The 27961-nt window shown below is 39.0% G+C and overlaps 2 protein-coding genes across 6 annotated transcripts; one reads left to right on the top strand and one right to left on the bottom strand.

Moving 5' to 3' along the window:
* Window positions 1–1702: 1702 nt before the first annotated feature.
* LOC140655556 (uncharacterized) lies at window positions 1703–26893 on the top strand. 2 transcript variants are annotated; one of them, XR_012043798.1, is made up of 4 exons: window positions 1703–1780; window positions 20703–22080; window positions 25061–25159; window positions 26875–26893. XR_012043798.1 is itself a non-coding variant. In XM_072870263.1 (2 exons), exon 2 carries the CDS (start codon window positions 21238–21240, stop codon window positions 21991–21993), a length of 756 nt encoding a protein of 251 aa, XP_072726364.1. In that variant the 5' UTR covers window positions 1703–1780; window positions 20703–21237; the 3' UTR covers window positions 21994–23246. The 2 variants fall into 2 exon arrangements, 1 of the variants encoding a protein (XP_072726364.1); XM_072870263.1 differs by lacking the exons at window positions 25061–25159; window positions 26875–26893 and having other exon boundaries at window positions 20703–23246.
* FAM81A (family with sequence similarity 81 member A) lies at window positions 3733–27474 on the bottom strand. 4 transcript variants are annotated; one of them, XM_072870259.1, is made up of 11 exons: window positions 27441–27474; window positions 26643–26761; window positions 18931–19324; window positions 17507–17574; window positions 15976–16249; window positions 15034–15152; window positions 8543–8672; window positions 7210–7316; window positions 5909–6044; window positions 5341–5536; window positions 3733–4925 (listed from the first exon to the last, which is right to left on the bottom strand). In XM_072870259.1, exons 4-11 carry the CDS (start codon window positions 17551–17553, stop codon window positions 4786–4788), a joined length of 1149 nt encoding a protein of 382 aa, XP_072726360.1. In that variant the 5' UTR covers window positions 17554–17574; window positions 18931–19324; window positions 26643–26761; window positions 27441–27474; the 3' UTR covers window positions 3733–4785. The 4 variants fall into 4 exon arrangements, with proteins under 4 accessions (XP_072726360.1, XP_072726361.1, XP_072726362.1 ...); XM_072870260.1 differs by lacking the exons at window positions 26643–26761; window positions 27441–27474 and adding an exon at window positions 20273–21770; XM_072870261.1 differs by lacking the exons at window positions 26643–26761; window positions 27441–27474 and adding an exon at window positions 21370–21770.
* Window positions 27475–27961: the final 487 nt, after the last annotated feature.

The raw sequence follows: 27961 nt of genomic DNA, 5'->3' as shown, positions 1-27961 counted from the left end.
GAATTACTTAACTAAACATCTGCCTTTATTGAGATTTTACAGAGTGATGTCTTTAGAATGTTCTTTTTTTTTTTTTTCTTTTGTCAAAATGCATAATATTGTTAAATAGTTCCAGACCCGTCTTGGTGGTATTGCAGCATTTATGGGTCACAGAGGTACATTGAGCCTCTTCTTTTACTTGCCAAGAGTAACAGTGACACCCTGTGGCCAATTCAATAGAGGACGTGCACCGAATTTCCATTACTGTTTTCTTTCAAATTCGCCTCTGAATTTCTTACAGCATGGGGAGTATCACAGGAGGAATCCCTCCTCTGCACATAGGAGCGCTTCATCGATTTGTCATGTGTGTCTCATTAGGCTTTTCCTTTGCTGGAATACATGTCTACTGAGCACTTTAAGATAGAATTCTCTCTAATAGAGTTAACTCTCTGACCCTTATGGCTAAATACTTGAGAATGTAGAGCAGGAAACGTAGAAATTGAGAAGAAAAGATTACATTTCAGTTTAAATTGATGTTACAGGAGTATACTGCTGTTCATTATCTTTCATACCACTTTTCTCTAATGTGGAAAATGGCCACTGAACTATATCGGTATGTAATGACAAAATATCCACAATATAAAACTGTACTACATAAACAACTAGATGTTGAAGTTAGGATCATCCTTTTAACTTCTTACCTGCGTCATTACTTTGGTTTGCTTAATAAGTCTAAATAACACAATTGCTCTGTAACTGCTGACATAATTCTGTTTCCAGGTAAGTCCTTCACTGCACAGTGCTATAGTTCTACTGTGTTATCACATGCTAATGTAAAAGGCACGTACCCCAGTTAAAAAATTTTTAATTAGTTTATCCTATGACACTTGCTATGTCATTCAGGCAACATAGCTGACTTAATGCTATGGTCTGCACACTGCACGTGGTTTAAGCCTTATGCATGCTAAATAGCTGACAAAATAAAATTTTAAAACTTCATGAGAAGTGGTCTGCTTTTGGCTTTTCTGGTGGTGGTTTGTGTTTTGTGGTTTTTTTTTTTCTTTGTTAGGGATGTAGGAAGGAGAAAAAAGTTTAAGAAATATTGGGCAAAAATTCCTGTGAAACTTCATCTGAATCTTCTTAATACACGGATTGCTTTAAAAAATATTGGGTTTTGTGTCCTCTGGGCTTGAAATTTAAGCCCATTATGTCTTGTCTTATGAAGAGTCCATTTAGGTTAGGTGTTTGGGTGGTGGGGCAGAGTTCTTTAAGCATTGGAATAGACTGCATTAGTCAACGGTTTATTCTTGAAAGACTTTTGTAAGCAGGTTAGACAAGTGTCTATGACAAATATTTTAGGTAGAGTTGGCCCTATGTGGAAGCGGAGAGATGGAGCAGAAGGCTCCTCCCAGTCCTTCCTTCAGTGAGTTTATGGTTATATCAGTGTACTTTGTTTTTAAAATAGTATTTTGTGCATATTCGGTATTATACTTTCCCAAATACACTAAGTCTCATTTTGTTTGCTTAAGTGTCATCCAGAAAAACACTGCCTCTTCTCACTACCTTTTTTCCATTTGCGAGCTCTGTCAGGCCTGTGCCGTACAGGTAGTGACTCATAGCATGAGTACTTATGTTGAACAAAGAAAGCACGTTACTTCCACCATCAGAAGCCCTCTGTATCCCTGAAGGACTGGCACACAGGAGTGCCACTGGAGACCCACATGGAAAGGAAAAATAAAGGGGCAGCTCCGCTTTCAAGCACAGCTATTTCCTTCTATTTGGTTTTACAGGATCTCTGCGGGTGAGTTTTCAGAATCAGTTTCTGCTTTGCAAAATCAAGCTTTCATAGATCATAGTGTCTGTAATACTGTCCTCCTGGCTTCATAGTTATTCCCCTGGGGACATGCTGTTTCTGAGGAGAGGATTTTGCCATACAACTTTAAGATGATTGAAAGATACAGGGACTCTAATTCTCCCTTGAGGAACTCAGCTGTTACTTATCAGATATGAGCACTCCCTGACAGACTATGCAGACAAGACATTGTTGACCTATTTTGTGCAGAAAACTTAAACAAAACAAAACAACAAAAAAAATCCAATTGTTTGAGCAGAGTAAAATGCAGCAGGCCAGTAGGGAGCATGACTTGTGACACATCAATTAATGTACCCATACTTGTGGGTTCTGTGTTTTGTATCAAATGTATTATTGTTTGTAACTTTCAGCACTTTCTAAAATCTTCAGAAGTGTTCTGTGCTTCAGCAGCAGGTAGCTACGCTTCCTTGCCTTTGCCCATGCAGCTGCCGTTCCATCACTCCGCTCTTCTGCCTTACTCTTTTTCTCTGTTACTTCTCTAGATTTTTCAGTCTTTTTTCATATTACTTTTTTCCATTCTGGCTTTTTGTCAATTTTTCTGCAGAACCCTCTTGGTCTGGAATAGATGACTTCCTTTCACAACTGACTAGTTAGAGCACTCTGGGAAGAGGATGGAGGATGGCCAGGCTACACTTGTGTGTGTCCGTGTGTACCTCTCAGCCTAGCTCACTGTTTCGGTCTGTCTCTTCCCAGCATACGAGTCCCTGTAACCTGTGCTTCCCTCCACATAGCACTTTGTGTGGTTTCGAGGCACTGCTTGACAGTAGCTCGCACTTCAATATAGTTTTAATTGGGCTTTGAGTTATTTGCTTTAGCTGAGATTTAAGAAAAAGTATTTTCAAAATGGCAAAAGTAGAAGTGGATAGGGTTTTATGTGTTGTTTTATATCTGGATGAATCACACAAGAGTTTTACAAGAGAAATATTTTATTAAAGTCCTATCTAAAGTGTTTCTCTGATTCCTTGTATGCTCTTCATATCATACCAGATTCTCTCAGGTACAGCTTTCCAATTACAGAAGAAAAAATTGTTGGGTTTTTGTTCTATCCCTTTTTGCTTCTTTCTTTGTTCTTTTCTTTTTTATAAAACACCAGTGATAGCTTTTCCACTGCACATGGCTAAATATTTAAGAATAACTAAGAATACAAACATGAAGAAAGAATGAATTTTTAAGACAATTCTTAAGAAATATCTGCAAGCATTTCATTGTCTCCCTTTAGTGAACTGGTCTTTCCCCTTAGCTGCCATTGTAAATATCTTTCACAGCACATGGATGATACAAAACAAGAATAACAGGCAGTTTTGTTATCAGAGGGCATTGGAAGCTAGAGGTGCAAAAACTTCATGTATCTTTGATACATTAAATTATTTTCAACTATACAGGAAGTGAATATAAACTTAGGTGCTAATCCTGTAAAAAACAAGAAAATGCATACATCTTTACACACTACACTGTCCTTCTGAAGTTACTGAGTTTAAGGTTTTGGAGCAATTTTTTTTTTTTCTTAAATACGGTGACTCTGTGGGCCAAACATTCTTTCATAGAAGTGGCGAGAAATTGGCCACTGATTTTCCAAATAGGAATATGGTTTTGCAATACTGGCCAAAAGAAAGGTCCATTAAAGACAGTGCAGAGACATCCTATTAATTTATTTATGTTAACAGTAATGCTTGTGTAAATTAATATTTTTGTATATGAATTACTGTTAATAGTATAAATTAATAGGATACTGGATGAAGTCTTTTATTCTTCATGAGTGCTTAATCCTGCATGACTTACAAACATGAGGAGCAATATCAAGCTATGAATTAAGATATAAAATCAACATATATATATATTTTTTTTTTCCTGACTAGATTAATATGCCATATGGGTGCTGATTTTCATTATGTAATCTGTTCTGGGAATGGAAATAAGCACTATTATTATTTGGAAATACTGTGAATGCAATTAGCAATTTGAATCTACTAAATTATTACAGTCTGCTTAAATTTGGAGAATCAGTTGTTTTACTTCAATACAATTTTCTAAGCAGATCATAAACTGCTTTCTATTTTACATTACATTCTCCAGACTATGTTAGATTATCACCTTTTCTTTTGTTTTCAAACCTTTCAAAGTTTTTACCAATATAATGAAACAAATCACAGGAACACATGCCCAGTTATAAAATACTCTATATACATCTTTTACCTTGTCTCAACTCCACTTGGTTATTAATTTAAAAAGGTCACAATACTTAAGACCACGTGAGTTAAGTTTCTTACGTTGTTCATGAATCATCTTAATCTACAACTACATTATATAACACTACTTAGTTCACACACACACACAGAGGATATTTGCAAAACTAAACGAAGATCTTCTGATGGTATCTAGGTTTTGAAAATTGGTCTGTTTAGTGCCAATTCTGTCTCCCCAGGAAGTCAATAGTAGAGAAAGTCACCGTAAAAATGTCCATTGACTTCAGTTAATTAATTTGTATCAAGGTGGAGACCATGCCAAAATAATATTAAACAAATTATATCAACTTTTTAAAAAAAAAAAAAAGTAGGGGGTGTGTGCAGGTGCTTACAGATATATATATAAGCATATACCTGCCTGATCAAGCCTACAAAACTGGGGAGCACTGAAATGCCTTTAGCAAATTAGATGCCAGCTTCACCAATATATTACTCCAGTCTTACATGGCGGTTAATCTCCTGAGATCAACTAGAGTAGTGCAGTGGCAAATCAGCACCTCAGCCCATAAAAGCTTGTCATCAGTTGATCTATGAGGAGCTTGCGTTTATCGCTTCGAGTAAACATACAGACCTGTGCAACAGCAGCATGTCGTTTGGTACATGCATTTAATTTGTATTACAGACTGGAACAAGATTATAGTCTGCCTATTTAGCCAGGTAAACATGAATCTCTCAGACAAAATCTTGCAGTCATGGTCCAGCCTCTCCCCACGTTGGAACCTCCTGCTTCATTTGGTGGATCTGCTTCTGTAGTTCATCTCTGTCCAGCTTCATTTTTGCTTCTAGAACTTGCCGTAGAGACCCAATGCTCTCATAGATAGCTGCAAATCCTAATTGCAGGTGAGAATTAAATTAGTTCATAATCAAAAGCAAGAGTATCACATAATTACTATCAGAATACACTTCCTACCATAATGCTCTGCTTTACACTAGGAAGATAGCAAAAGTCCTGAAGAAAAATAGGACTGTAATTGTGTGCTGATGGCAAAAATGCCCCCGATTGCAGGCAGGCTAAGCCTATGTATGCTCTGGGGAGAGCACTTCTAAGCTGATAAGATGTCACCTCTCATTGCTGTGAATTTCACACTTAGTGAAAATCCTTTTTAATGCCACAGGTGCAGCCATTACATCTGGCCCAAAAGTCTTTAAACTACTTTGATACAAGCAAAGGCATTTTGCATATTATTGTAGGTCAATCATTGTTACCACAATTCAGAATAAAGAACTTGATAACTATGGTCCTACCAGCATTAACTTCAGCTTTCATTTCTTTTATATCTTCATTAATCTCATTTTGAAGTTTGCCAATGCGAATATTTATCTTTTCTTCAGTCTGTGTTGCTTCATGTGCTTCCACGGTTATCTTCTGTATTTCTTCTATTTTGTCAATTTTCTCTGCCATTTGGTTGAATTTCATCTCAATAGCTCTTTCACTCATTTCCTGGAGCCGGGAAAAAGAATTTTAATGATTTACTCTGCATATGAAATTACAGTGGTCTTTCCCAAATATGCAATGAATCATCTTTTATGTGGAATTCAGAGGTGTAAGGAATTATAATTTTTTATAAAATGGTTTAAACTGACTTGATTACTGTAGGCTAAAATACTGATCTATTTAGAAGTGATCAGATTTATTTGAAGACTCTCAGGCTGCGGGGATGTTATACTTGACATAAATTAAGAGAGTTATACAAATATTGAGGAGGTCTGAAAATCTCACTCAAATAATATCTCAATTACATCATCTTAGTTATTAATAATGCTTTTAAATACTTCTCAGGAAGTATTATTAGGACATTTTAATGAAACTTACAGTGTTTTCCTTAAAAGTCAGTGAGAGTTGGTCAATTTTTTGCACAAGCTCTTTTTCAATCCTTTCATGTTCCTGTTCCAACCAGCTACGTGCAGACAAAATCTGGCTGCTGAGTTCCTCAATAGCATTTTTTAATCTAAGAGCATAATAGAAATTAGCAGATACGAAAGAACAGAACTCTTGGTCATTCAGCAGTGACTTTTTTATGATCATGTTCATAAAAAAATTAATGACAATTTAATACATTCTTGACACAATAATAAGGTGAATCCTTGAACTTTAAGGCTACTAAACTGGATAAGGTAACATTGTTTTAGAAAATAAAGATGAAAGAGCACAACAAAATAGCAGTTATTTATACGAAACACATCTACAACATTTTGAGGCATAGTAGATGCAAATTCTTTGCAGCATTGAAAACAGAATATGGTCATCCATTCAGATTATAATCTTCATGTCCGTAGGTCTTAAATCTGAACAAAGATTTGATAACCATTTATTTTAGTGGCAATGCCAGTTCATGTAGCCCCACTTGCATTGCCTATACCCACCTCAACTTTACACCAACCAATTGTGCCAGTGAAACTGTTTCTTTAGACAGTCTTTTTTCCAGTGAATATTTGAAATCTGGATGCATTCTTTCATCTGGTTTGCAAATAGTTTTACTGACATAACTGATGGGATCGCATGAGGATGGCAATAAGCAGGAAGGAGTAAGCATGTGGATAGTTTAAGCCAAAATTGCCACTGAGTGAAATGCCTGGAGAGGAGTTAATATCTGAATTGAATATATCTCTATATAATGTCTAGTAGTAGCACAGTAGCTTATCATTAATAATTTAGGTATTTGAGTTATATATTAGTATTTGAAGCCAATTTAAAGCAATAACACTTTGTGAATGCTGTGCATTGCTTCCTCGTTGCTTGAGTTGAACTTTTTGCCCTGCTCTCAACAGCCACCTCCAGCATTCATTCCTTCCTACAGTTCTTGCAAAAAGGTACCAGGCCACTCTTAGAGAAGTCCTTAGTTGTGTTCTTTACTACAAGTTCTGCCTCAATACTTAACTAGGGACTTAATAGGCTTTTCAAAATTACCTAACCACATTAGGGGCAGAATAATTGTTGAAAGCGAGTTCCTCCACTTGACAGACCATTGTGCTTTTGTAATATCTGATGAGCACACATACATATTTAAACAGGTTCATGCTTTTGTAGACCTGAAGATTACAACAGTCAAACTTGGAAAATTGAGGCCCTTCTTCCAAGGCACATCGCAGCAGCAAGGCTTCACAGGCACTCACTTCATATCCAGAAGGTGGAGCTGTTGGTTGCTCTCTTTGTAGGCAATCTTCAGCTTTGCTTCTTGTTGCATTATTGATTGTTCTACTCTGCTCAGCAGATGAGAAATCTGAAACAAAATTCAGAATTTACTATTTTTCAACAGCACTTCATCGATCTCATTTGGGACGTTTTCATACAGTAGAGGAGGTCTTAAGGGCCATTTTTGCTGACATTTCAAAAATTATTGAATTTGCACATTTTACTTTATAATGAAAAATATACTATCTTGCAAAATGAAAGTATCAACATTGTGAAAACTGTAATTTTTCAGCCATAAATAATTTGAATAGTCTTGCCTTGAAAGCATCTGCCTGCCTCCCCCCCTCGTTGAGACAGCTGAATTTACACAATCCGTACGTCTCCATGTTGTCACACAAGCAGAGTAAATGAATGGCAAAGCACTCCAATACTGAGTGATATTCTTCTTCACTTCATGTATAATGGCTACTGCAGTGATAAAAGTACTGGATTTAACTGGGGATAGGTCATTACTAACATAAAATATTTCTTACCAAAATAGTAATCCCAGTTTTACAAAACATACTGTTCTGTTTTACAAGATTCATGACAATATGCTCCTAGCATGCTGGCATGCTAATATACTGTATTGAGTCTTCTGAGAAAGGTAAAGTGGATTTTAACCATCGACCTACCATACAACAAAGATGTAAAATACTTTTGTTGCCCAAGAAAATGGGAAGGCCTTGAGATAGAGATATGAAGAATTCTTTTCCTTAATGTCATAAGTCTCTGCTTGTATCTAGTGCTCGCTTCCATTCTCATATCCAATGGAAGAGAAACCTGATGAGCAGATTAATGAATTCACAGAACCCCAAACCAGTTTTGTTTTGCAGACCTTCAAAAATTATGTTCAAATACATATAAAATAATCCTGGGAAGGCCAAAACATACAGGGAGAGACAATGATGCTTGCATTGGTGTGGTAGTTTTGTAGAGCATCCATGTCATGTTCACATTCCAACCTCAAGAATCCATTCAGGCCAGTAATCACTTGACTCTTGTTCATTCCTGCAGTCCTTTCAGGTGCCTGTAAATACTAGCCCCTTCTACACAGCATGCTAAAGGCAGCAAATTAAGGACCTTTTTTCAGTTAGACCAGTACAGTAATGCAGCTAGGTACCAACATTCAATCTAATAAGGACTGTGAACAGGTACACCTCTCCATTTGTAAATCTGTGACCTCCCAGGATAATAATTAACAGTAATAGAGTCTGTGTGAATTAGACTATAACTCTTACCCACACATTGATCACTTTGGTCCAAATACCATACCTGTATTTCTGCCTCTTTGATTTTAGATTCTAAGATCAGCTTGGAGGTGTGTTGGTCTTTACTTAGGCTCTGAAGTCTCTCGTACGTGATTTTATGCTCTGCAGACAGTCTGGCTAACCCAGCGTCACACCTGTTTGAATAAATACCAAAGTAACAGTTGAATAGAATATAAGATCCAGACTTTTTAATTTTTCCATTTTAGACTGGGCAGTTCTGTGAGCTTGCTGGCTCTCTAGCAAAACAATGTCTTATGAGACTGTAAGAAAGGTGATATATCTCATAGTATTCAGCAAACTGCTCTCAAATGGAACTAGAAGTCAAATAGTCTGACACATACATTCCTCTTTTCTTGGTACTGACATAATATGTGTAGACTGTGTTGTTATCTGTCTGAGAAATCACATTAGAAATGCAAAGATGCAGAATTTCAATACCTCATATTTTTGTCATACTCCAAAAGACATCTGTTAAGGTGTGTATGATTTTGCCTACATGATTAGAAGCCTAAATAATTGAGAACCATTTTTTCATTATTGTAGCTGTGTTCCTCTGAGTTTTATTTTTATTTTTGAAATAGTAGTATATAATTAATATGTGTAGTAAACAATGTGGGGCAAATTTTACAATTGTTAGTCTTTATTTAGGTAAAACTGTAATTGAAAGTAATGGCAGTTTTGTCTCACAAAAGACTATGAAGTGCAGTCCTGGAACATAATAATTATTGTTTCCTTTCTTCACATTGGAACATTTCTAGATGCTGTAACACTCTCAGGATAAATGTGCTATAGAATATGTGCATTTTCTATCACATCTCAAAAATACTTTGGTCAGGTGGATTTCATCTACAGAAATACAATAAGGACATTAACTGAGCTGTAAAAATGTAAGTACTGTAATTTCAGGAGTAACACCTCTGTGAAATATGAGTCACGTATATTTTTTTGCTAAGGGAAATATATAATCAGCAGTGTTACCAAATTTGATCTATGAAACTGATGGAGAACAGACAGCAGTTACAGTTTGAGGGAGAAAAAGGCAGTAAAATGGAACAAGCTAAGGCATGTTAAGTCATTACCTAAACCAATTACACATTTTAACCTCTTTTTAGTCACATTTCAGTTCAAAGGCTTTCATTTCAACATGCATTTTCATCACCTCGGTTACAGTAACTACCATTATCATTAAACATGAAGGGAAAGTCACAACTAAAATGACAAACAGAGTATCTGCTTAGTATTACGATTTCAATATGAAAATAACCAGTAATGCAAAATAACACATAAAAATTATGAAACTTGTGGAAATGAACTTACAGTTTAGCAGTTCAGCATTGTGAAACCAATTAGTAATATCTGTAGGAAGACCAGCTAAGGTTTACATAGCAGTGAACCATACTCGTAGGTCTTGCAATCAGGCAGTTTCTTTAGAAAGACGAGAGAAGCCAAATCTCTCCATGTTGTTACGATCAATTAGAGAGAATCAGAGGCATGAAGCATCTAGTCACTAAAAGCCTTTGGGCTCAAAAAAATGGTTAGTTTTGTTTCTCTGAGGCACGAAAGCAAATATAAAAAGCAACAGCTTTGAAACCACTGTAGCAAATGTAAACACCAGGCATCTGTAACTTTTAAGGCAAATTAGTGTTTTGGGTTTAATCACAGTGCATCTCTCTTCTCTGTGGAACTCAGTTACGTGATCCAAGAGGTCATATAGTTGCATGGTAACTGAAACATTAGAATTCTGACTATGTTAATTTAGTGTCAGCCTGGTATGTATTAATCAGATTATTTTGGTTTTCTACAGGGATACCCCTGTAGAAATTGGCACCCTAACTGGCACCCTTTTAAACAAAGTTGGAATAAAGTTTAAATTCCATTGTCTGTAGTTATGGAATGTATATCCTGCTATGTTTTTTTTTAAAACAATATTCCATATATTGAAGTAGTCAAAGAGTAGGCTCTTTGCTATATATATTGTACACACTCACAAACACCTGATTAGTTTTGACCTGGAAGAAAACATTAGTGTGCTGCAGACAAAGAATGAGATTCTGATATTAGTTATGTGAGTATACATTTTGAGTTAAAAACTTACAACAATTAAATAACTTTAGTCCATGTTTCCACTAGCTTTCAAATGGGGGAGAGGCAATAATAAGATGAACATATGGAAAACCATGGGCTTTCTAACACTTTTGATTCAGGTTTCTACTGCATGATGGGTTGGGAGAAAATCAGCAATCTAAACAAAAGGGCACATTATAGTTTGGAATATTTCCCTGTTTAAAAAAAAAAGGAGAAAAAAAAAAAAGGCACACCACACTCCCCACTGAATTTCTCATACCTCTGAAAGTTCTGCGTTGATACTTCTTTATAGATTCATGTTAAAATGACAATAGAATTCTTCTTAAAAATAGAACTAAATGTTTCTGAACACTGGATTTAAGTTCCTGGGTAATTTAATCAGACTGTCTATATAAATGAAGCCAGTGGACTATGGATATAAAGACAGAAGTTGAAAACAACTTTTGAGGTTTGGTCATCTTAAAAGCACAAGGAAAGAAATGAGAAATAGATTAACATTTTTAGGAAGAATACTAGTTTAAAAATACGAGAGCTGTATATAAAACCATGTCATACAAAGAAATGCAGAATAAATAATTCTCTGTATTACATCTGAAATGCTGAAGCTGGCCATACAAACAACGCAGTGCAGTTTTTCATGTGCAGTTGCACACATGCACTGTTGAAATTTGGGCCAAAGATGCACTAGAATGGGTTCATGTTACCACTGTTCGGTTTTGGAAGACATTTTCTGAAAGTTCTGATTGCCAAGCTGTGTACTTAGGTGAAATTAGTAAATGAAGAATAAATTGAGAGATTTCATAGTGCCAGGTATTATTCTCAGTTTCGGAATACAGTATAATTCTAGAAACCAGTAATGTTTAATATAAACAGTGAAATTATCAAACAACTGCCTTCCAAGTTGTAATAAGAAAAAGCAGTAGTTATTTTTCTGGCACGCTGAAGAGTATTTTTGTTGTCTTCGAACTCTAAGAAATCAAAACACAATGGTTGCTCTATTCAGTATCACCAGGGACTAGATAAAGCTGAGAACTACACCAATACTCTGCAACAGGATGCTATATAAATATGCTATAATGGTACATACAGATTTTTAATGTTCCTCTTTTATTATAACAGGAGATGCTTCAATTAAATACCAGTGTTTCAGTGAAAAACAAGTAGCTGAAGAACAAGTAGTGAAAAGCAAGTTGATATGTCCAGGGAATCCAGTGGGCAAGAACAGCAGAGCTGGTAGATTCTGAATAGCCTGGATCAGGGAGCCCAGATCCGTCCTCATTGTGTGCATTTCCTACACAGCAAGTAGCCAGTGTGCAGCAGATTTATTGTACTTACGAAGTTCACAAATGCAGTGCATCCCAGATGCATCAGACTCATTTTCTGTGCAGTGTAGGAAAATCTGCCTACATGTAATGAGTCCAGGGTGTCTGAAATGAATCAGATCTATAATGTATATAAAAAAAATCATCTATATATGCAAAGTAGGCCCAATTTGTATATGCATCGTTGCCATTTCTCTGGATGTTTCAGCTATCAGGAAGTTTCTAGAGACAGCTACTGCTATGGTTCTGACCAGGCTGCTGTATTTAAACTTTCCAGACAAGTGATCATAGTCCACAAGTTATTCTGTAAATAAATTATAAGGCACTACTCGTGAGTTTTATGATCTAATATCACTAGAAATAGAATTGGTAAATGTGTGTTATGTAAAATTGCCAACATCAGGGACAGGAGGCTGGAGTAATGGATCTATCGCCATCTATCTAATTTTCTGCTGAAAGTGTCACTAAATTTAATAGAGGTAATATTTTTCTTAAAGTTAATAATAATACTGATTCTTATGAAAATGTACAGCATCATTCATGGTGAACACTGTAATGATGATTTACAAATTCATCAATAAATTATGCTTAATGAGAAATGGCCCAGAGACATGAGCTGTCATGTGTATTCAGTCTTCTCCTGCTAGGGATATTAGTTGATTCTGTGATGCAGGTGAGCTTAACTGTGAGGTCTGTCCAAATCTCACTCCTCCAGAGCTGTGGGAGCATGGTTTTGGAGCTGTGCTTCAGAAGCGCATGTGCGTATAGGGATCCCTGTTCTCACCGTTAAAAGCAGCAACCCCCAAGAAAAACGAGACAGTTGTTTGATGATATATTGACATGTTACAGAAGAGTTGGTGTTAGGAAATAAACACCACTCTCTCCAATATTGAAGTTGAATAGGATGTTTAGTATGCATGTCATTACTGGCACTGAAATTTGGCCAGAATCCCGAGATTGAGCCTTTTGGTCCTGTAATCATTTTAGTGTCAGACTTAGGTGATTTACTATCATGTGGCATATATAAACTGATTCACACCGATTGTCAATCTGCACACTTCTAGCCTAGAGCAAATGTGATATACTTGGAGTTAAATTTGCCTGCTGTCACTACAGCCTGAGCCATACATAGTACCTTGACTGTGGCTGAGAGCTGATGCACAGTAAGTCAGTAACGCACGGTAACTTGATCATGTTTCTAAGGTTTCACTCTTTGAACTCATCTGAAAGCTAGCAGGACTAGATGTAAAAGTAACATTATATTAGGTGAGTTCAGCTTATTTTATATAAGGAACATTGGCTAGAGTAATCAGAAAGTGTTTATCCCAGGGAGAGTTTCTGGTAAGTCTCTGTATAGTGCCAACAGCGTAACGAACTGCCCTGATCTTGACCATGACCTCCAGATCTTACTATAATCGTTATTCACAGGAACACTAATTTTCGAAGTAGAATATACCTGTAAATAAAGGCAAATATCTTCCTCCCATGGAACACTGCTTTAACTTGATTCCTGATAAAGGGAAGCTTATTTTCTTCCTTATTCAGGGAAAATTTTTACGTAGAGAGCATAATGCTGAATAGAAGGTAACAGTTAAAAGACAATAAGCTGATTCTTTTATGGTAATAAATACAAATGTCCAACATTCATTGCATAATCTGACATAAGGCAGATTGGTATAATCTTACGCAGTTATCAGATAAATTGCAACCCAGGCACAGTACATGGGCATTGCCCTAAGTAAATAAAGGAAGAAATCCTGGCACAGACTGTGCTAGTCCACCACCGATCCCCATACCAAGTATCTGAGACAGGCAAGGGGCCCCATTTTGAAGCTCATGCTGGCATGTATTTATTCACTTAAGTTCCATTATTGAAAGCAAAGGCACTATATTTTGCTTCACAAGGTATCAGTAACTGTGTTGCTCCAAATATGGACCTCTCTCAGGATGTAGTATGAGCTTAAAGTGGACTATTTATATAAAGAAGCAGGAAGATCTAAGCATGTACATTTGTCAGGGAGTTTTCAGTGAGAAGGGTATACATGTGTGCATGTGTATCTATATATATACATTTTTCAATAAGTTTTCTGATGTGACAAAATAGGCTTGTCTAGTTCATTCCTGTTTACTAAAGGATAGTGCATAACTTAAAAAAAAATTAAAAATGAGTATGTAAAACCTCTCTAAAGTATTCTTTACAAAATGGCGTATGAAAGTTACAGTGGAAACTTAAAATGATCAAATAATTTATGAGAAAACTTTAATTCAAGGAAAATCCCTCCCTGATTATTTTTGTAGGCTGTTGAAGGTTACCACTAAATCAGTTGAAGTACAAAAAATAAAAAGAAAAATTACCTGTACAATATAGACAATAGGTCAAATTCAGGACAAGTATAATTCCACTGAAGTTATTAGCCAAGCTACTTTAGGCCAGATTAGGTCCTTTTTCTATAGCTGTACATATCCTCTGTCTTTTGTGTTCAACTTTACAAACACTTAAGCAAATGTTGTTGTACAGGGGTTTGTAAATGTGTCATTGATGGCACAACCTGAAGTCTGTATAGTTGCACAATTGTAACATGGAGTTTCAAGTACCCTGTAAAACTTCTATTATTTTATAGTTTTCTGTTCCTTACGTGTCAGGTAGCCTATGTAGTTTTTAATATGGCTAACCCATAACTGAATGCACAGATTTTTACTTCTAAAATATATGCAAAAATGTGCAACTATTCTGTTCTTTACAAGTGCAGATTGTTCCATGCTGCCTTTATAATTGTGCTAATTAATTTGTTTCAAAGATAGACTAGTCTAACCATAGTACTTTTTAAAGCTGAACCAAATCCAAATTCCTAAGGAATTTGAGGTAATTTATTAAAAACTAATTTCAGGAATTAAAGGTGATATTGTTAAGTTTAATATGTAATACTGGAATGCAAAGGATTATTATTCATTTTCTTGAAAACACAGAGCAAAATTATCCTGGGAATTCTGCCAAAGTTGAATTCAGCCCATTATCATTAACGTTCATACTTCAAGATTAAACCAACATTAGCTAGTCCCCAAAATATACTTCCGTGTTGACTTGTACCTTGCAACTCTTCCCCGAAGATCTCCTAAACCAGAAAGCTGCCGCATTTCCAGACTCTTCAGGGTAGAATTTGTTCCATAGCTGAGATTGTCTCTGACACGTATCTGTTCTTGCAGCATCTACAAAGCATTCATATGCAAATATAAACTCAGTATGTCACATTTAATGTACACTTAAAATGTCACTCATTATTTTTCAGTATTTCAGTAACTTCAGATACCATTTTCTTATTGCTTTATTAAAAGCTTTGTCTTGCATCATACTAAACCAGATACCTTTAGCTCATTTATTATTTCTTATTCGTCATGTCCAATCTGCACATAAATACCATAATACGTATAAAGTATTGGAGTATACGTATAAATACGTATAAGTATTTATACGTATATAAGATACGTATAAACAATGGAATGGAGACTTAAATATTTATTTTTATCCTTTCGTTTTCCCCACCATACCCCTGTTGCTCATTGCAGCAGAGGTCAGACATGAAGTCATGTATCTGCATATGATTAGGTCATAAAAATGCGCAGTTGGGTTTGGCTACTTGGTGTCGTCAGTAAGTTGGAAGTGAAAGTAAGTTTGTTATAGAGCTAAGGCATTTCCCTAGTGTTTATTCAGCACAGCCTTTGGACTGATGTTGAGCTGGGTATTAGTGTCACATTCATTCATTTTTTCAAGGTTTTCCAGTGCAGCTTTTGAAAGCAAGCTTATTAGTACCACAAAGGTTTCTGTGTTTATATGCTAATATCCTGTGCTATTTTCATAGCCACTGAAAGAATTATGTAATTTGCAAACAGTTTTTCAAGTTATAAAAACAATTTATAAGCTTACAGGATCTTCAGACCTTGTCTGACCTTTACTTATCCTGTGGTAAACTTACTTATTAGAAGGAATAAGTAGCTCAGATGGCATTAGGCCTGTGAAAAATTCTTAACATACCTCAATGTCCCGATTAAGCTGCCTCACTATTGCCGTTATGTTTCGGATATGTTCTTCCAAGAGTTGCCTAGCCAACCGGTCACCCCCCCCTTTGTTCTGCATTCTGTGCAGAGTGGAAACAATGTCCTCCTTAATGCGAAAAGCGTGTTCCACAAGAGCCGCTGTTGTTTTCTCATGGCTTAGGATTCTGTCTTCCAGCTGATCCACCAGGCTTGCAGATGCCAACGGGACCGCTGTCAACGCCTGGCTATGCAGCGGTATGTTTCGAACCCGCCTAGTGAAGAAGAATATCCAGATATTGTTAAGTTCTCACACAAAACTCTGCAATGTCTTTCCACTGGAGACGGTGCGATGCTATCTTAGTAGCAATACTGGGGAGAAGCACCAAAATACTCACAGAGAGAGGGCCCACTGCTACAAATAAGTGGGCGCTGTGTTTGCTACTGCACGTATCTTGTACAAAGGCAGGTCAGGCTCTTTTTCCTGCTCTTTAAGGAAGCTTACAAAACCATAGGATCTTAAGAAAAGGACATTAGCATTATAAAAGTAGTTACAATTCAGAACTATAATTTGATTAAGAATCCAAATTCTAAACCCTTTTACTGAGTTTCAAAAGTAATGCTGTTTGTCTCTACGGTTTTCAGGCTTAACTAAAGCAGTAAGTGTAGAAGGTAGCTATTGCAAATTAAATGGAAACAGACAGAGATTAAAAAGGAGCAGCTTGTGTCCATTCCTTTTTTTAGTCTCTATAGCTATCCTGTAATACCATATAGAAGCTTGTTCCCCCCTGAACTGGACAGGAGCATATGCAGGTGTAGAAACTGAGGAGAGACCAAAGTTATGACAAGCTTCTCATAGTCGTAGAAGTCAAATTTTCCCCAAAAATAGCTTACATTTGGGTATCTTGAATAATTGTCTAGATTTTTCAAGGGAGCTCTGCACTGCATAGCTTCCATGAAAAGAAAGGAGCTCATGGGTGCTCAAAGTAAAAAAAACTAGGCTGCTAATGCATGCAGTCTTTTCCTGCTGCTATATTCTGTAGAGAATAAAGAAAATTTTCAGAAGCATAAGTGGAAGATACACGTTCAACCCCACTTTGAAAAAGGAGATCGTTTTTTTGGAACTCTTATTTATTGCATATTCTCCATGTTGTTTCCTGTTAATGAGCCAAATTAACAGTTTACTTTCACCGTGATGATATTGATAGAGATGTATGAGGACTCCAACAAAGGTCACTTCTGGCTCTGAGTTTTCACACTTATTCTATGCTATTACAAGACTGGCTAAAGTATAGTATTCTTGGACTTCTACTCAGTTACAGTTTAAGCTCTTTAATTTCTTTAAAAAATGGTTAAGTAAAAGTTGAGTAAGGAATTGTGATTTGGGCCATGATTTGAATGAGTCTACAGTATTTCACTTTGCTTTGCATACTAGTGCCAAAGTCCCAAGTCACAGCAGTACTATATATAGGGAACTGGGAGACAAATACTCTGCAATATGAAGATTTTATTTTTTACATTCCGAACTGTACCTTTCAGAAGGGGCAAGAGTTGGGAAGATTGGGCTTCGCTGGGCCATCTTCTGGTCAGTAATATATATCTGTTGAAAAAGTACACATTGAATTATTTAATAGTTTATATCTGGCACTGAAATGACTTAATGCTTCTGCTTTAAGTGAACCTTTAAGTAAAGTTTAAGATTACGCTGACAGCTCTGATCTTGGAGTTCAAATATTGCTTATGGAATAAATGCAAATAAAAATCAATACAAAAGAATGAAAACTAAAAACTGCTAAAAAGCTTTTTATAGTGAAAATGATGCTCTTGAAAAGGCAAGGTTGACAGCCTTGAAACTGAAATCTGCTGTTGACCCACAGAACTGGTTTGGCAGGACAGAGGCAAACAAACTTCTTGTCCCCAATCTGTCTACTGGTCTCAGACATCATCAATCAATGACTAAAAAAGTAAGATCTACAGGGTTATCATAAAGCTGAAGAAAGTATTGTCTAGAGAATGAAATAAAAATATTTAACGACAGCAGATTATTACGGGTAAGGTGTTTTTCAGGTAAAAGCATTGGCAGTCAGAAACCTAAATAAAATGTGTTAGACATCAGCACAGTTTAGCAAAACTGAGTCTTTTATTAATTTGTCTTCAAATCTAGAAGACCACACTTCATGTTGTAAGTAAATTCTTCTATGGTAGAAATATAGATTCTGTTTTTAATTTTTAGACATAGCCAGCCAGACTGTGACAGACGTCGCAGCAGGGTAGCTCTGTTAAATAGCTTCAGAAAGACATTTTAGATATCTTACTGTGAGACCAGTACCTTGCTCAGTAGCTTTGTCTGCTGACAGAAATTAAATTAATGAAAAAGTTGGTAGCCTCGATCAAATCCAACTATTCTACCCTATATAAAACAAATAAACATTTTAAACTATAAAGACTGCATGAATGAGCATGGTCTGAGCCTGAATTTCTTGGGGACCTAAAACGCTCACTGAAATCTAAAGGCTGATGTATGAAAAGAATTTTGCAATTGCTGATGAAATCCGCTGCAATATGCTGTACAAACAGAAAGAGAAAAATAGGGTTATTGAAACAAAATAGTCAAATATCGATTGTAAAGAAGCAATAGGACTACCCTCTGAGATCTCAAAATGCAAAGCATGTTTGTGGTTTAAAAACGTATGAAAGCACTGCCTAAAAGCAGAGAGTGAACATTGTCACAGTATGTGTGTTCTATTTATAGCATGGTGCTTCAGAAACTACAAATTAGAAAAAAAATAGTTTTAAGAGAATCTGGGTTGCTGAGCAGCAATGACACTAGACTGGAATTCAGAAGGTCTGATTTTAATTCCTTGCTCAATCTCTGATCCTGACGACTTTGGACAAGTTATTTCCATGTCTAATGACTCGATTTCCCTACATGGAAGACAGAGGTAATGATACCTACCTGCTTGTTTAAGTTCTTACATGCCTGTAAGTAAAAAGCACGGTGTAAGAGCTGGGTATCATTATGATGACTTCGGCATTCAAAATCCTGCACAGACACTGAATGTCCAGTCCTGCAATCTGTTCCTCACACTCGTAGTTTCCCGGTTGCTTTTTTAAACAATGCCACTGCTCTGCGGGGCATCCCTCCTAGCTGTACTGTGAGGTTTTACAGTAACGGGGCACCCAGTTCTCAGTAGATCTGAGCTCATTTACTCTTAGTCCTCCAGGCCATAACACTTTTTAATGATCTTGATGCAGTGAAGCATTTAAACACAATTTAACTATAAACACAGGAATATCCCACTGATAAAGAAGAGCTATGTGTATCACAGCAGCAGAGCACTGGATGCTACCTAGAAAAATTAAGAACAAATATTAAAGTCTGTACATCTAGCAGTATCTTAGTGAAATACATCTTATAAAAAACAGACAAACAAAAAAATCCTCAACTCAAGTGTTTTAATCTTATGGCCTTCAGCATCCATTTATTATCGATTGAAAAAATGTTTGGAGCAGAGTATGCATAGGTTTGCTTGAAGTTTTTACTTTTTCTGCCAGACCACTATTAGACACACAGCTAAATGCGAATGTCTGGAGAAATTGTGCGCATGAAACAAAAGTTACACAGATGGACTTCTCATTTGTTATTGCTAACTTAAGCACATCACTCAGTACGCACTGAAATATTGCATCATCAATTATTAGATTTCTTGATCTGATCCAACATCCAGAAAGGATGTAACATCTTGTTCAGCAGTTGTACAAAACTTTTCTGCAGTTTGGAGGTATTTGCAGTAAACAATAACAGATAGGTGTCAGAACTAATGACAAATTCCCTCTCTATGAGTGTGTGTAATGCCGATTTACACTAATAAATATAAAAGAAAAGAAAAAATAAGATGTTCTAATGCCTAGATTCAGAGGAGTGTAATTTCACATAGCTCCAATTTTCATGGCAGTAACCTGGGATCAACTTAGATACCAGTTGAAATACTGGCTTCAAGTGCTTAATTTTTTTTTTAAATGATGTTGTCTCCTGCTTGATACTGCTATAGCAATTTAAATCATGATATATTAACCCAGTATACATGTTGGTTGATTTAATTTACTGAATATTCCAAATACACTTCTCACATTGATGAGATAAAGATTTTTCCTGGTTGTAAGTGTTATGCCTGATTGCCAAAAATAACAGTTCACTTGATACGTAAGGCAGCTTTTCCATACAAACATGGGGTACTTCTTTATCGTTTCTTTAAGTCACTGACATCAGCCATGTAGAAGTTTGAAAAAAATCATACATGGGACATGCTGAAGAAACACTTTGAGCAATGCAAAGTTCACTCCTTGCTATTTGTACTGTGGCATCCCTTCCCCACTTCAGCAGACTGCCTTGCATGTTTATTTTCTGCGGGTTCTCCATTTCTCCTGTTTTGAAGGATAATCACGTCTGTAGTGTTCAGTTCTCCATCTTCCATTATAACCTATGTCTAATACTTGCTGTAATGTCTGTGCACCTCGCGGCATTTTTCACATTCATTCTCACAACATGCCTGTGGGGTAGGAAGGCATTATTATCCCTGAAAATATTATTTTCCTTACAATGTTGGTAGGGAAGTGAAGCATGGGGGGGGAGGGCTATGTGACTTGCCACAAGTCACACGGGAATCAAAGCAGACTGAAATACCTGCCTAGGCAAACACTTTAATCACTCTTTTCTTCTTAAAATAGAAACCGCTTCGGTTGCCATACAGGGAGCATATGCCAGCACCACCCCAGGAGCCACAGGATCCTAGTGTTACTCCGAAGCACTTTGGGCAACGTTTTGGAGTAAGTGAAGAAGTCCCTGTGTCGCAGTTCGGCAAAAAGATAGGTCAAAACCCGGCTGTATCAGTGAGTCGCATGAAACAAACCCCTGCAAAACCCCCCTGCGCTACTGTGACATTTTGTGAACGTGAATGCGGTGTGCGGTGGAGTGCAGGGAGGAGACCCCCCCTGGGAGAGAGGTAACCATGCCGGCGTGGTTCTGAGCCCAGGCCCGGGGTCCTCTTGAGAAATATGTCTGAGCAGCTCAGGTGCTTGGTTGTGCTAATGCAGCTATGCAGCATTTGGGATCCGAGCTGGAATCCGTGCCTGTGCCACGCCGCGTGGATGCACCGATTCAGCCTGTGCTCTGCCTGGCCCGCGGCTCTGCCACGCAGGCAGGCCCAGGACCCCGGAGGGACCGCGGCGCTCCTCGGTGTAAGGGTCATCGGTAAACGCGGCGATGGTTGTGGAAACACGGGGTGTACGACAGCTGACAGGACATCACAGCGCAGACACCACTCTACGGCCATGCAACACGGAGGGACAGAGTTGGCAGACTCTCCGGCGGGCGCAGGACGCTGCGCTCACTCACCAGTGCTGGATCAGGGCAGGACAGGGCTGCCCATCTCTCCCCTGCATCCCGGCGGCCGGCCGAGCCCCGCTCTTTAACGCGCTGCCGCCGCTAGAGCAGCTGTTCGCGAAGCGTCGTGACTGCCCCTACGCGGCCGGGGCGTCCCTCCGTCCGTCCGTCCGTCCGTCCGTCCATCCGTGGCGTGGCGGCCGCCCGTCCGCCCGCCCGGCTGCGCGGAGCGGGGCCGCCGCCGCAGGCCGGGCTGCGGGAGCGGGAGCGGTTGCCAGGACGCCGTCGCCATGGGAACGCGCGGCGGGGGGGCAGCGCCGCGCCGGCAGCTCTGGGCGGGGCAGCGTTCGGGCCGGCGGCACAGGGCCTCCGCCGGCGGCACAGGGCCTCCGCCGCCGCCGCCGCCCCGCCGCTGCTCGGGGCAGCGCCGCTCCGTGGGAAGCGGGGAGGGGGAAGGCCCCGCAAGCAGCAGATGCGTCCCCTGCGGCACGGGGGATGAGCGACGGCGACGCGGAGCAGGGGGCCATGCCTGCGGCTCCCGCACCAGCACATGTCGGCCTCCGGAAAGAAAGTTTGGTGGTGGCAAAACGGCGGTTACCCGGGGTGGCTAGTGGGGCAGAAGAGCTGAGTGCGTGACTGAAAGTACGGGTTTTTCCAGAGCATGTAACAAATCCTGGCAGAACACAAGATTGTTAAAGTCGATGGCGAATAATAGTTTTGCTTGTAAGTTTCCAGGTTGTATTTTCAAACCAGATCTAACATGTAGCTTTGGTAAACTGCATCTATCGCAGAAAAGGAGATCTGTCTGTTTGCACAGCAGAGGCGTATGAGCTAAGAGAAAGTATTACTGGAAAAACAAAGTCCATGGCAGGTGTGTCCGCCTTCACTTTTGTTTCCTGCTTGTGGCATTCTTGGGCTTGGGTACAACCACCTTGGGTAAACAAAGGGTAAGTGAAATCGGAGACAAACTTACTGATCAATTCACTCTGAAATAGCAGATTGTCTCTGATTTTGGTTAAAATATAAACAACATCCCATACTATTGTACAGGCAAACCATTGCAGGTACCTGGCGGATGCAAAGAATAAAAGTGTTATAGCGTGCACATGCTATTGTAAAAAGCAAGGCGGGGTCTGAATCCAGACTCTGATTGACCTATATATTTTAAAGTAATTCCCACATCAAAGGATCGGGCCAGAAACAAAAGATGCCATAGGTGCTTTCCAAATGGGATAGTAACCGACTGAGAGTCATAGAATTGTGGGATAATTCAGGTTAGAATGGACCTGAGGAGGACACTTGGCCAACCTCCTGCTCCAAGCGACGTCATCGATGAGGCCAAATGCAGTTGTTCAGGGTTTTACCCAGCCTGCTCTTGAAAAGGATGGAGACTGCCCACCTTCTCTGGGCAGCCTGCTCCCATGCTTAATTGCCTGCTGGGGGAAGAACGTTTTCCTTATACCTAGTCTGAACCTCTCTTGTCTGCGTTTATGTTATTGTCTTCCCACCATGCACCACTGTGAAGACTCCGGCTTTGCCATCTTGATGACTTCTCATAGGTCCTGAGGGCTCCTGTTAGGTCCCCCAAAGCCTCCTTTCAGCAGGCTGAGCAGGCCCCCCTGCTCCCCCAGCCTCTCCTCACGGGCCTGGGCTCCAGCTCCAGACCATCTCACTGGCCTCTGCTGAACTTGCTCTAGTTTATTGATGCACACAGCTGTATTCTCTGACCTGGCAAATATCTAGACTACTTTCATGCACCTGTGTAGTTTTTATGCACCTGTCTAGTGATTTTTCATGCTAAAGAACTGCTCGGGTACTCAGTGTTTTCTTGAGTATGTACCTCTACAGGAGTGGGGCTTGAAAGCAAGTTGTTATTTAAAGCAAATTGATTAAAGATATATTAATTTAAAAACATGTCAACATTTGTACCTCCTACTGCAGTCTTGAAATTAACATTAAAAGGCACCTCCATACTAGCTCTCGGTCTGCTTTCTCCCTCTAGCCCTTGTCTGACAACAGCGTTCAGTATGGTGGGGGCCGAGAGATGGGGAGGTGACATGTAAATGCTTGTCTGTTCTTACGCTCTTCCCTGGGCATCCATACTGGCCACTGTCCGACACAGGATATTGAGGTGAATGACCTTTGGTTTGACCCACACAGATGTTCTTTTCATCTTGTGTTACCAGAGATCATTATTTTTGTATTTGTATCACTTCCTTGATGTTTCTAACTAAAGCAGTACTAAGCTGTTGTATTTTATATAATTACGTGTTCAGTGTAATTGATAATGAACACATAGATTTATTTTCTTAAAGACAAATTCAGATCACTTTCCTTATCAAGGCACAACATCAACAATAATGTGAATTTATTCTGGAGTGTTCAACTGTCTCACTCATGAATGGAGCCCCATTTTAAATAATCGTAGAATTACAGAATGGAGCAATTTAGGCTGGAAGGGACCTCAGAAGGGAATCTGGTCCAACTCCCTGCTCGAAGCAAGGCTAATGTTGATGTTAGATCAGGTTGCTCATCATACCATAAAGTTTTGATCTTAAAAGCTTGTGTAATGTTTCAAAAAATCTCCTTCTGAGGAAAAAAATACAATCCTTGTACTTTTGCTGATGTGAACTCACATAGCTTAACTGAAGTCAGTCCACAGGAACATGGGAGGCAAAACTCCTCGGTTACCAAGTCCGTATGGACTTCTTCCAGATTTATACCAGCCTTGCAAATAACAACATTATTCATACATTTTGGGTTGCAGTTGGAGAAAAATTCAACTCCGTGAATTCTGAGTATCTCTTACGTCTGAGGCTTCTCTTAATCAGATCCAGAGTAAAAGAGCCACATGCTATTTTTCTTCAAAAAAAAAAAACCCAGTGGGTGAAAAAGGGCTGTTGACTTTGTTAGTGTACTTTTTAGTCTAGTGATATTTTAGATGGACATGTTGAACATGTTAATAAGCATGTTTTCTGAACAGGTATGCTTCTGTAATTTAAGGCCAACAAAAGAGAGGAAAGAAGGAAGGTATTGTGTTAGATACAGAGAAAGGGAGTGAAAGAAAGCTAAAAGTGATTATACTGTTTTCCAACATGGAGACCTGACCTAATCATTGAAGGGATTTCATCACATTTTAAATCATAAACTTCTGCCTTTGTTTTATATATGCTGTTTTGTTTCTCCCTACGTTTCACAAGAAGAAATTGCTGAATCCTTTTTTTATTTTCTGTAAGTAGGATTCTACATTCGCCGAGTGTAACTGAAGGCAGAATGTAACCATCTGCATTTTAGCAGAAAATGTTACAATTATAAAGTGTCTGTTTATTCTTTGGAAACCAGATAGAGCAAAAATTGCATTGAATTTTTAAAGTTTCCTTAATTTTATACCATTTGTTTTTCTATGACACAAATCCTTCATCTTTCTAAGAAGTACCAGATTGTGTGGTTTTCTAACTAAAAGTATGATGTCTTGTTAAGGGTATTAAGCCTTATTTTAGTGGCTTTCAGGCATTAATTAAGTTATTAATTAAATTATTCTGATCAACAGAAGATGAATATGTGGCTTATAAAACTTAATCTAAATATATTTCTAAGTAAGAGAAAAGCATCAATGCCTTTTTTTTTCTTTGCCGTCATTTTTAACCAATTAGAAAGCAGTCAGGGCAGTCCCTATTTCATTAAAATTTCTAATCTTTTCCAGATTCACTGACTTCTCATAAGAGTTACTTCTTTCTGAAGCCACAATAATGTTTTTAGAATGGAGGCCAAGGGAAAGTTGTATTCTGTGGCATTTCCAGAGGTAAGGACCATGTTCTTTTTTCACACAGTGTAGCCTTCATACATTTCAGCATCAGCCCGATTCGTGTTCGGTGCTGGCACACAGTAGCAGTGGCACAGTAGCAGTGACACACAGTAGCAGTGGCACACAGCAGACAGTGGGTAGGTGGAAACACACGTGTGAGTTACCAGCTGCACCATGAAGGCAACAACTTCTCTCTTGTGGCACTGCCCGGTGCCGTGTGGGCTCCAAATCAGGTGATGGCAAAGAGGCTGTAGTCACTCCGTCAGCCCTGAGCCTGTACCCACCTCTGAAACGAGTCCTGAATGCTCAGTCAATAAACCTCCTCCGGCACTGAAGTGAAGCTTGTCCTTAAATGGTTTCCTGAAGCTTAGCACTAGTGATCAATATCAGGAGGATCAAGCGCTGCAACTGCTTGCAGCCAGTAAATATCCTCAAAATAATTCTTGATGTTAGCACTTCTGTGCATGAGCTGGTAGGTGTTACTAACCAAACGCAACACTGTCAGACAATACACGCACTGAAAAAACTGATGAAAGTTCTTGAGGCAGGGAATTTTCGTTAAATCTTTTCAAGTTAGGTCTTTTAAAGGTAACCTGTCCATATGAATTTTATGACAGAAATGTCACAACTTCTAAGTTTTGTGCATCATTTAAAAGTACAGAGATTCCTTTTTACTCTGCTGGAGCTCCTCAAGATGAAGATGTGGGTGCTGCCTTCCTCAGAGCTGGCTATTATACATTACTGGCTGGAGGAGCCCAGGCATGCAGACCATTCAGGCACACCACCACTGACATTCGAAGGGAAATGCCTTCCCCTGCTTCTGAGCACAGATGTTGAATAAGTATCATTCACTTAATATAGTCAGCTTGGGAATTAGATGTTTATCATTAAAATAAGCAGAATTAAACGCCTGCATTTAAAAGCATGAAAAGAGTTCATTGTGAATTAGACTGTGCTTGGTATACACACAGTGCTTAGCAAAGGTTCATGCAGATGCAGAGCACTGATGCCTTCAGCCCTAAAATTTGTGTTGAAAGTCATCTTCTAGTCCATCTAGAGTAGATGGACCCCAGCAGCACACGTAAAACGCAGTGAACTCGGGACTAGTTTCTCAATTAGCTATCCAGTGTGAATGTACTTTTTTACTCTTCTTCCACAACCTAGTTTCTCTACTTTTTTCATAACTTGTTATAAAGATGTTTGTATGTATGTAAACACACATACATACAAATATATATGTCTTAAGAAAATTACACTAGGCATTAAAAAAGAAAGACCCACATCCAAGCAAACAGAAAAACCGACAAAACTTGTATAGGTTCTCTTTCTTTTGTTGGCCCTGTATACACTCTCTGGATTCTTACAGGTTTTTTTCACCGCTTTTTATCACAGTCTCATAAATTTATGTGACATTTCCATGTTCAAATGAAATACTAGGCAAACTATTTTGTCCTATTTCCATAAAACTGCTGTTACTCACCTTCTGTGGGGAATCAAAGTGTGAAACTCATCTCCTGTGAAGTTCTGTTCACTTTTAGCACTATCAGTTATATTTTTGGGGCTGTTGTGTTTCATCCAAACCACCAAAGTTTGTGGGACCTAAGAGGGGGACAGATAAATAGTTTAAGTTTTGCCCCATTTCTGTATCAAGCGCATCAGGGTGGTTTGAATTTGTGACACTTCATCAGCCATGTTCAATGTTTGCAAACCAGCATGCTGACCCTGCAGCCAGACCCATGAGGACAAACCCACGTGCTTGTGCTGAGCGTCACTGCCCTTCCTCTGCACGGACAGATCTCGCTGCGGAACCAGCACCCGCCTTGGAGCAGCCAGCGCAGTGCTCTCCTCCGAAAATTCGGAAGTGAATCCACTTATACCTAATCTCTAAATTAGTTTGGAAGCGAGTCTTTATTTTGTTTATAAAAACAAACAATGAAAATTGAATAAATATAGTCTGTATAAACTACTCCCTATTTTTTCCAATAGCGGCACTCCTCTTTAATCAGAGATAAGCGAAAACCCAGTCATATCTAATGAGGAAAAACAGGAACTGTACCTATTGAGAGTGCTTTTCAAGGTAGTTTGGAAGCAGTGTTAACATATGACTTGGGGTCTGGCTGTTGTTATGGTTGTTAGATTATATTGTTTCCATTTTATTTATATTCTAGTTTAAAAGTGGTGGTTGGAAATCCATTAGAGTCAACAACAGGGCTTCAAGCCTGAGGAGAAGCGTTTGTTAGCAGGACCGCAGTCCTCAGCTGTGGATGGGTTTACTTACTGGATCCCTTAGGAAACGCAGTCCCTGGAAGTTGTATTGATTGTATTCTGGTCAAAACGGTATGAGCAACATCAAGCAGATGCCGACTGCCAGGCAAACACCTGATGTTTTTTGCCTTTGCGGGGTACACCTAGGACTTGTTTCGGTATCCATTTCGTACCAAGACGCTTTGTACTTTCCAGTGTTTCCAGGGATCAGAAGCATCTTAGTTCTGCGGGTACTTTTGCACGGGAGGAGGAAAGAGCTAGGACTGCGTGAAGCACCGGCACGCCTGCCTGCTGGCAGGATTAGCACCCAGCCGCAGCAGCGCAAACCCCCGGGGCCGGGCTGTGCTTGGTGGAGGGGCGCTTGTCCCCGCAGGGAGCGCAGACCAGCGGTGCTGGGGGGAGACGGGGCTGCAGCGGTAAATGCCGCGAGCAACGGCAGCCCCAAAGCGCTTGGCCGCGGCACGCGGGCAGGAGCGCGAGGGGGCGCAGGCCGCGCGCGCCGCCGCGCCGGGATTCCCTCAGGGAATGACGTCC

Source organism: Ciconia boyciana, chromosome 8, assembly GCF_034638445.1.
Source record: "Ciconia boyciana chromosome 8, ASM3463844v1, whole genome shotgun sequence".
In the NCBI taxonomy this organism is placed as follows: Eukaryota; Metazoa; Chordata; class Aves; order Ciconiiformes; family Ciconiidae; genus Ciconia; species Ciconia boyciana.
Note: the sequence above shows the minus strand (reverse complement) of the source record. Positions and strands in the feature narration are given on the sequence as shown.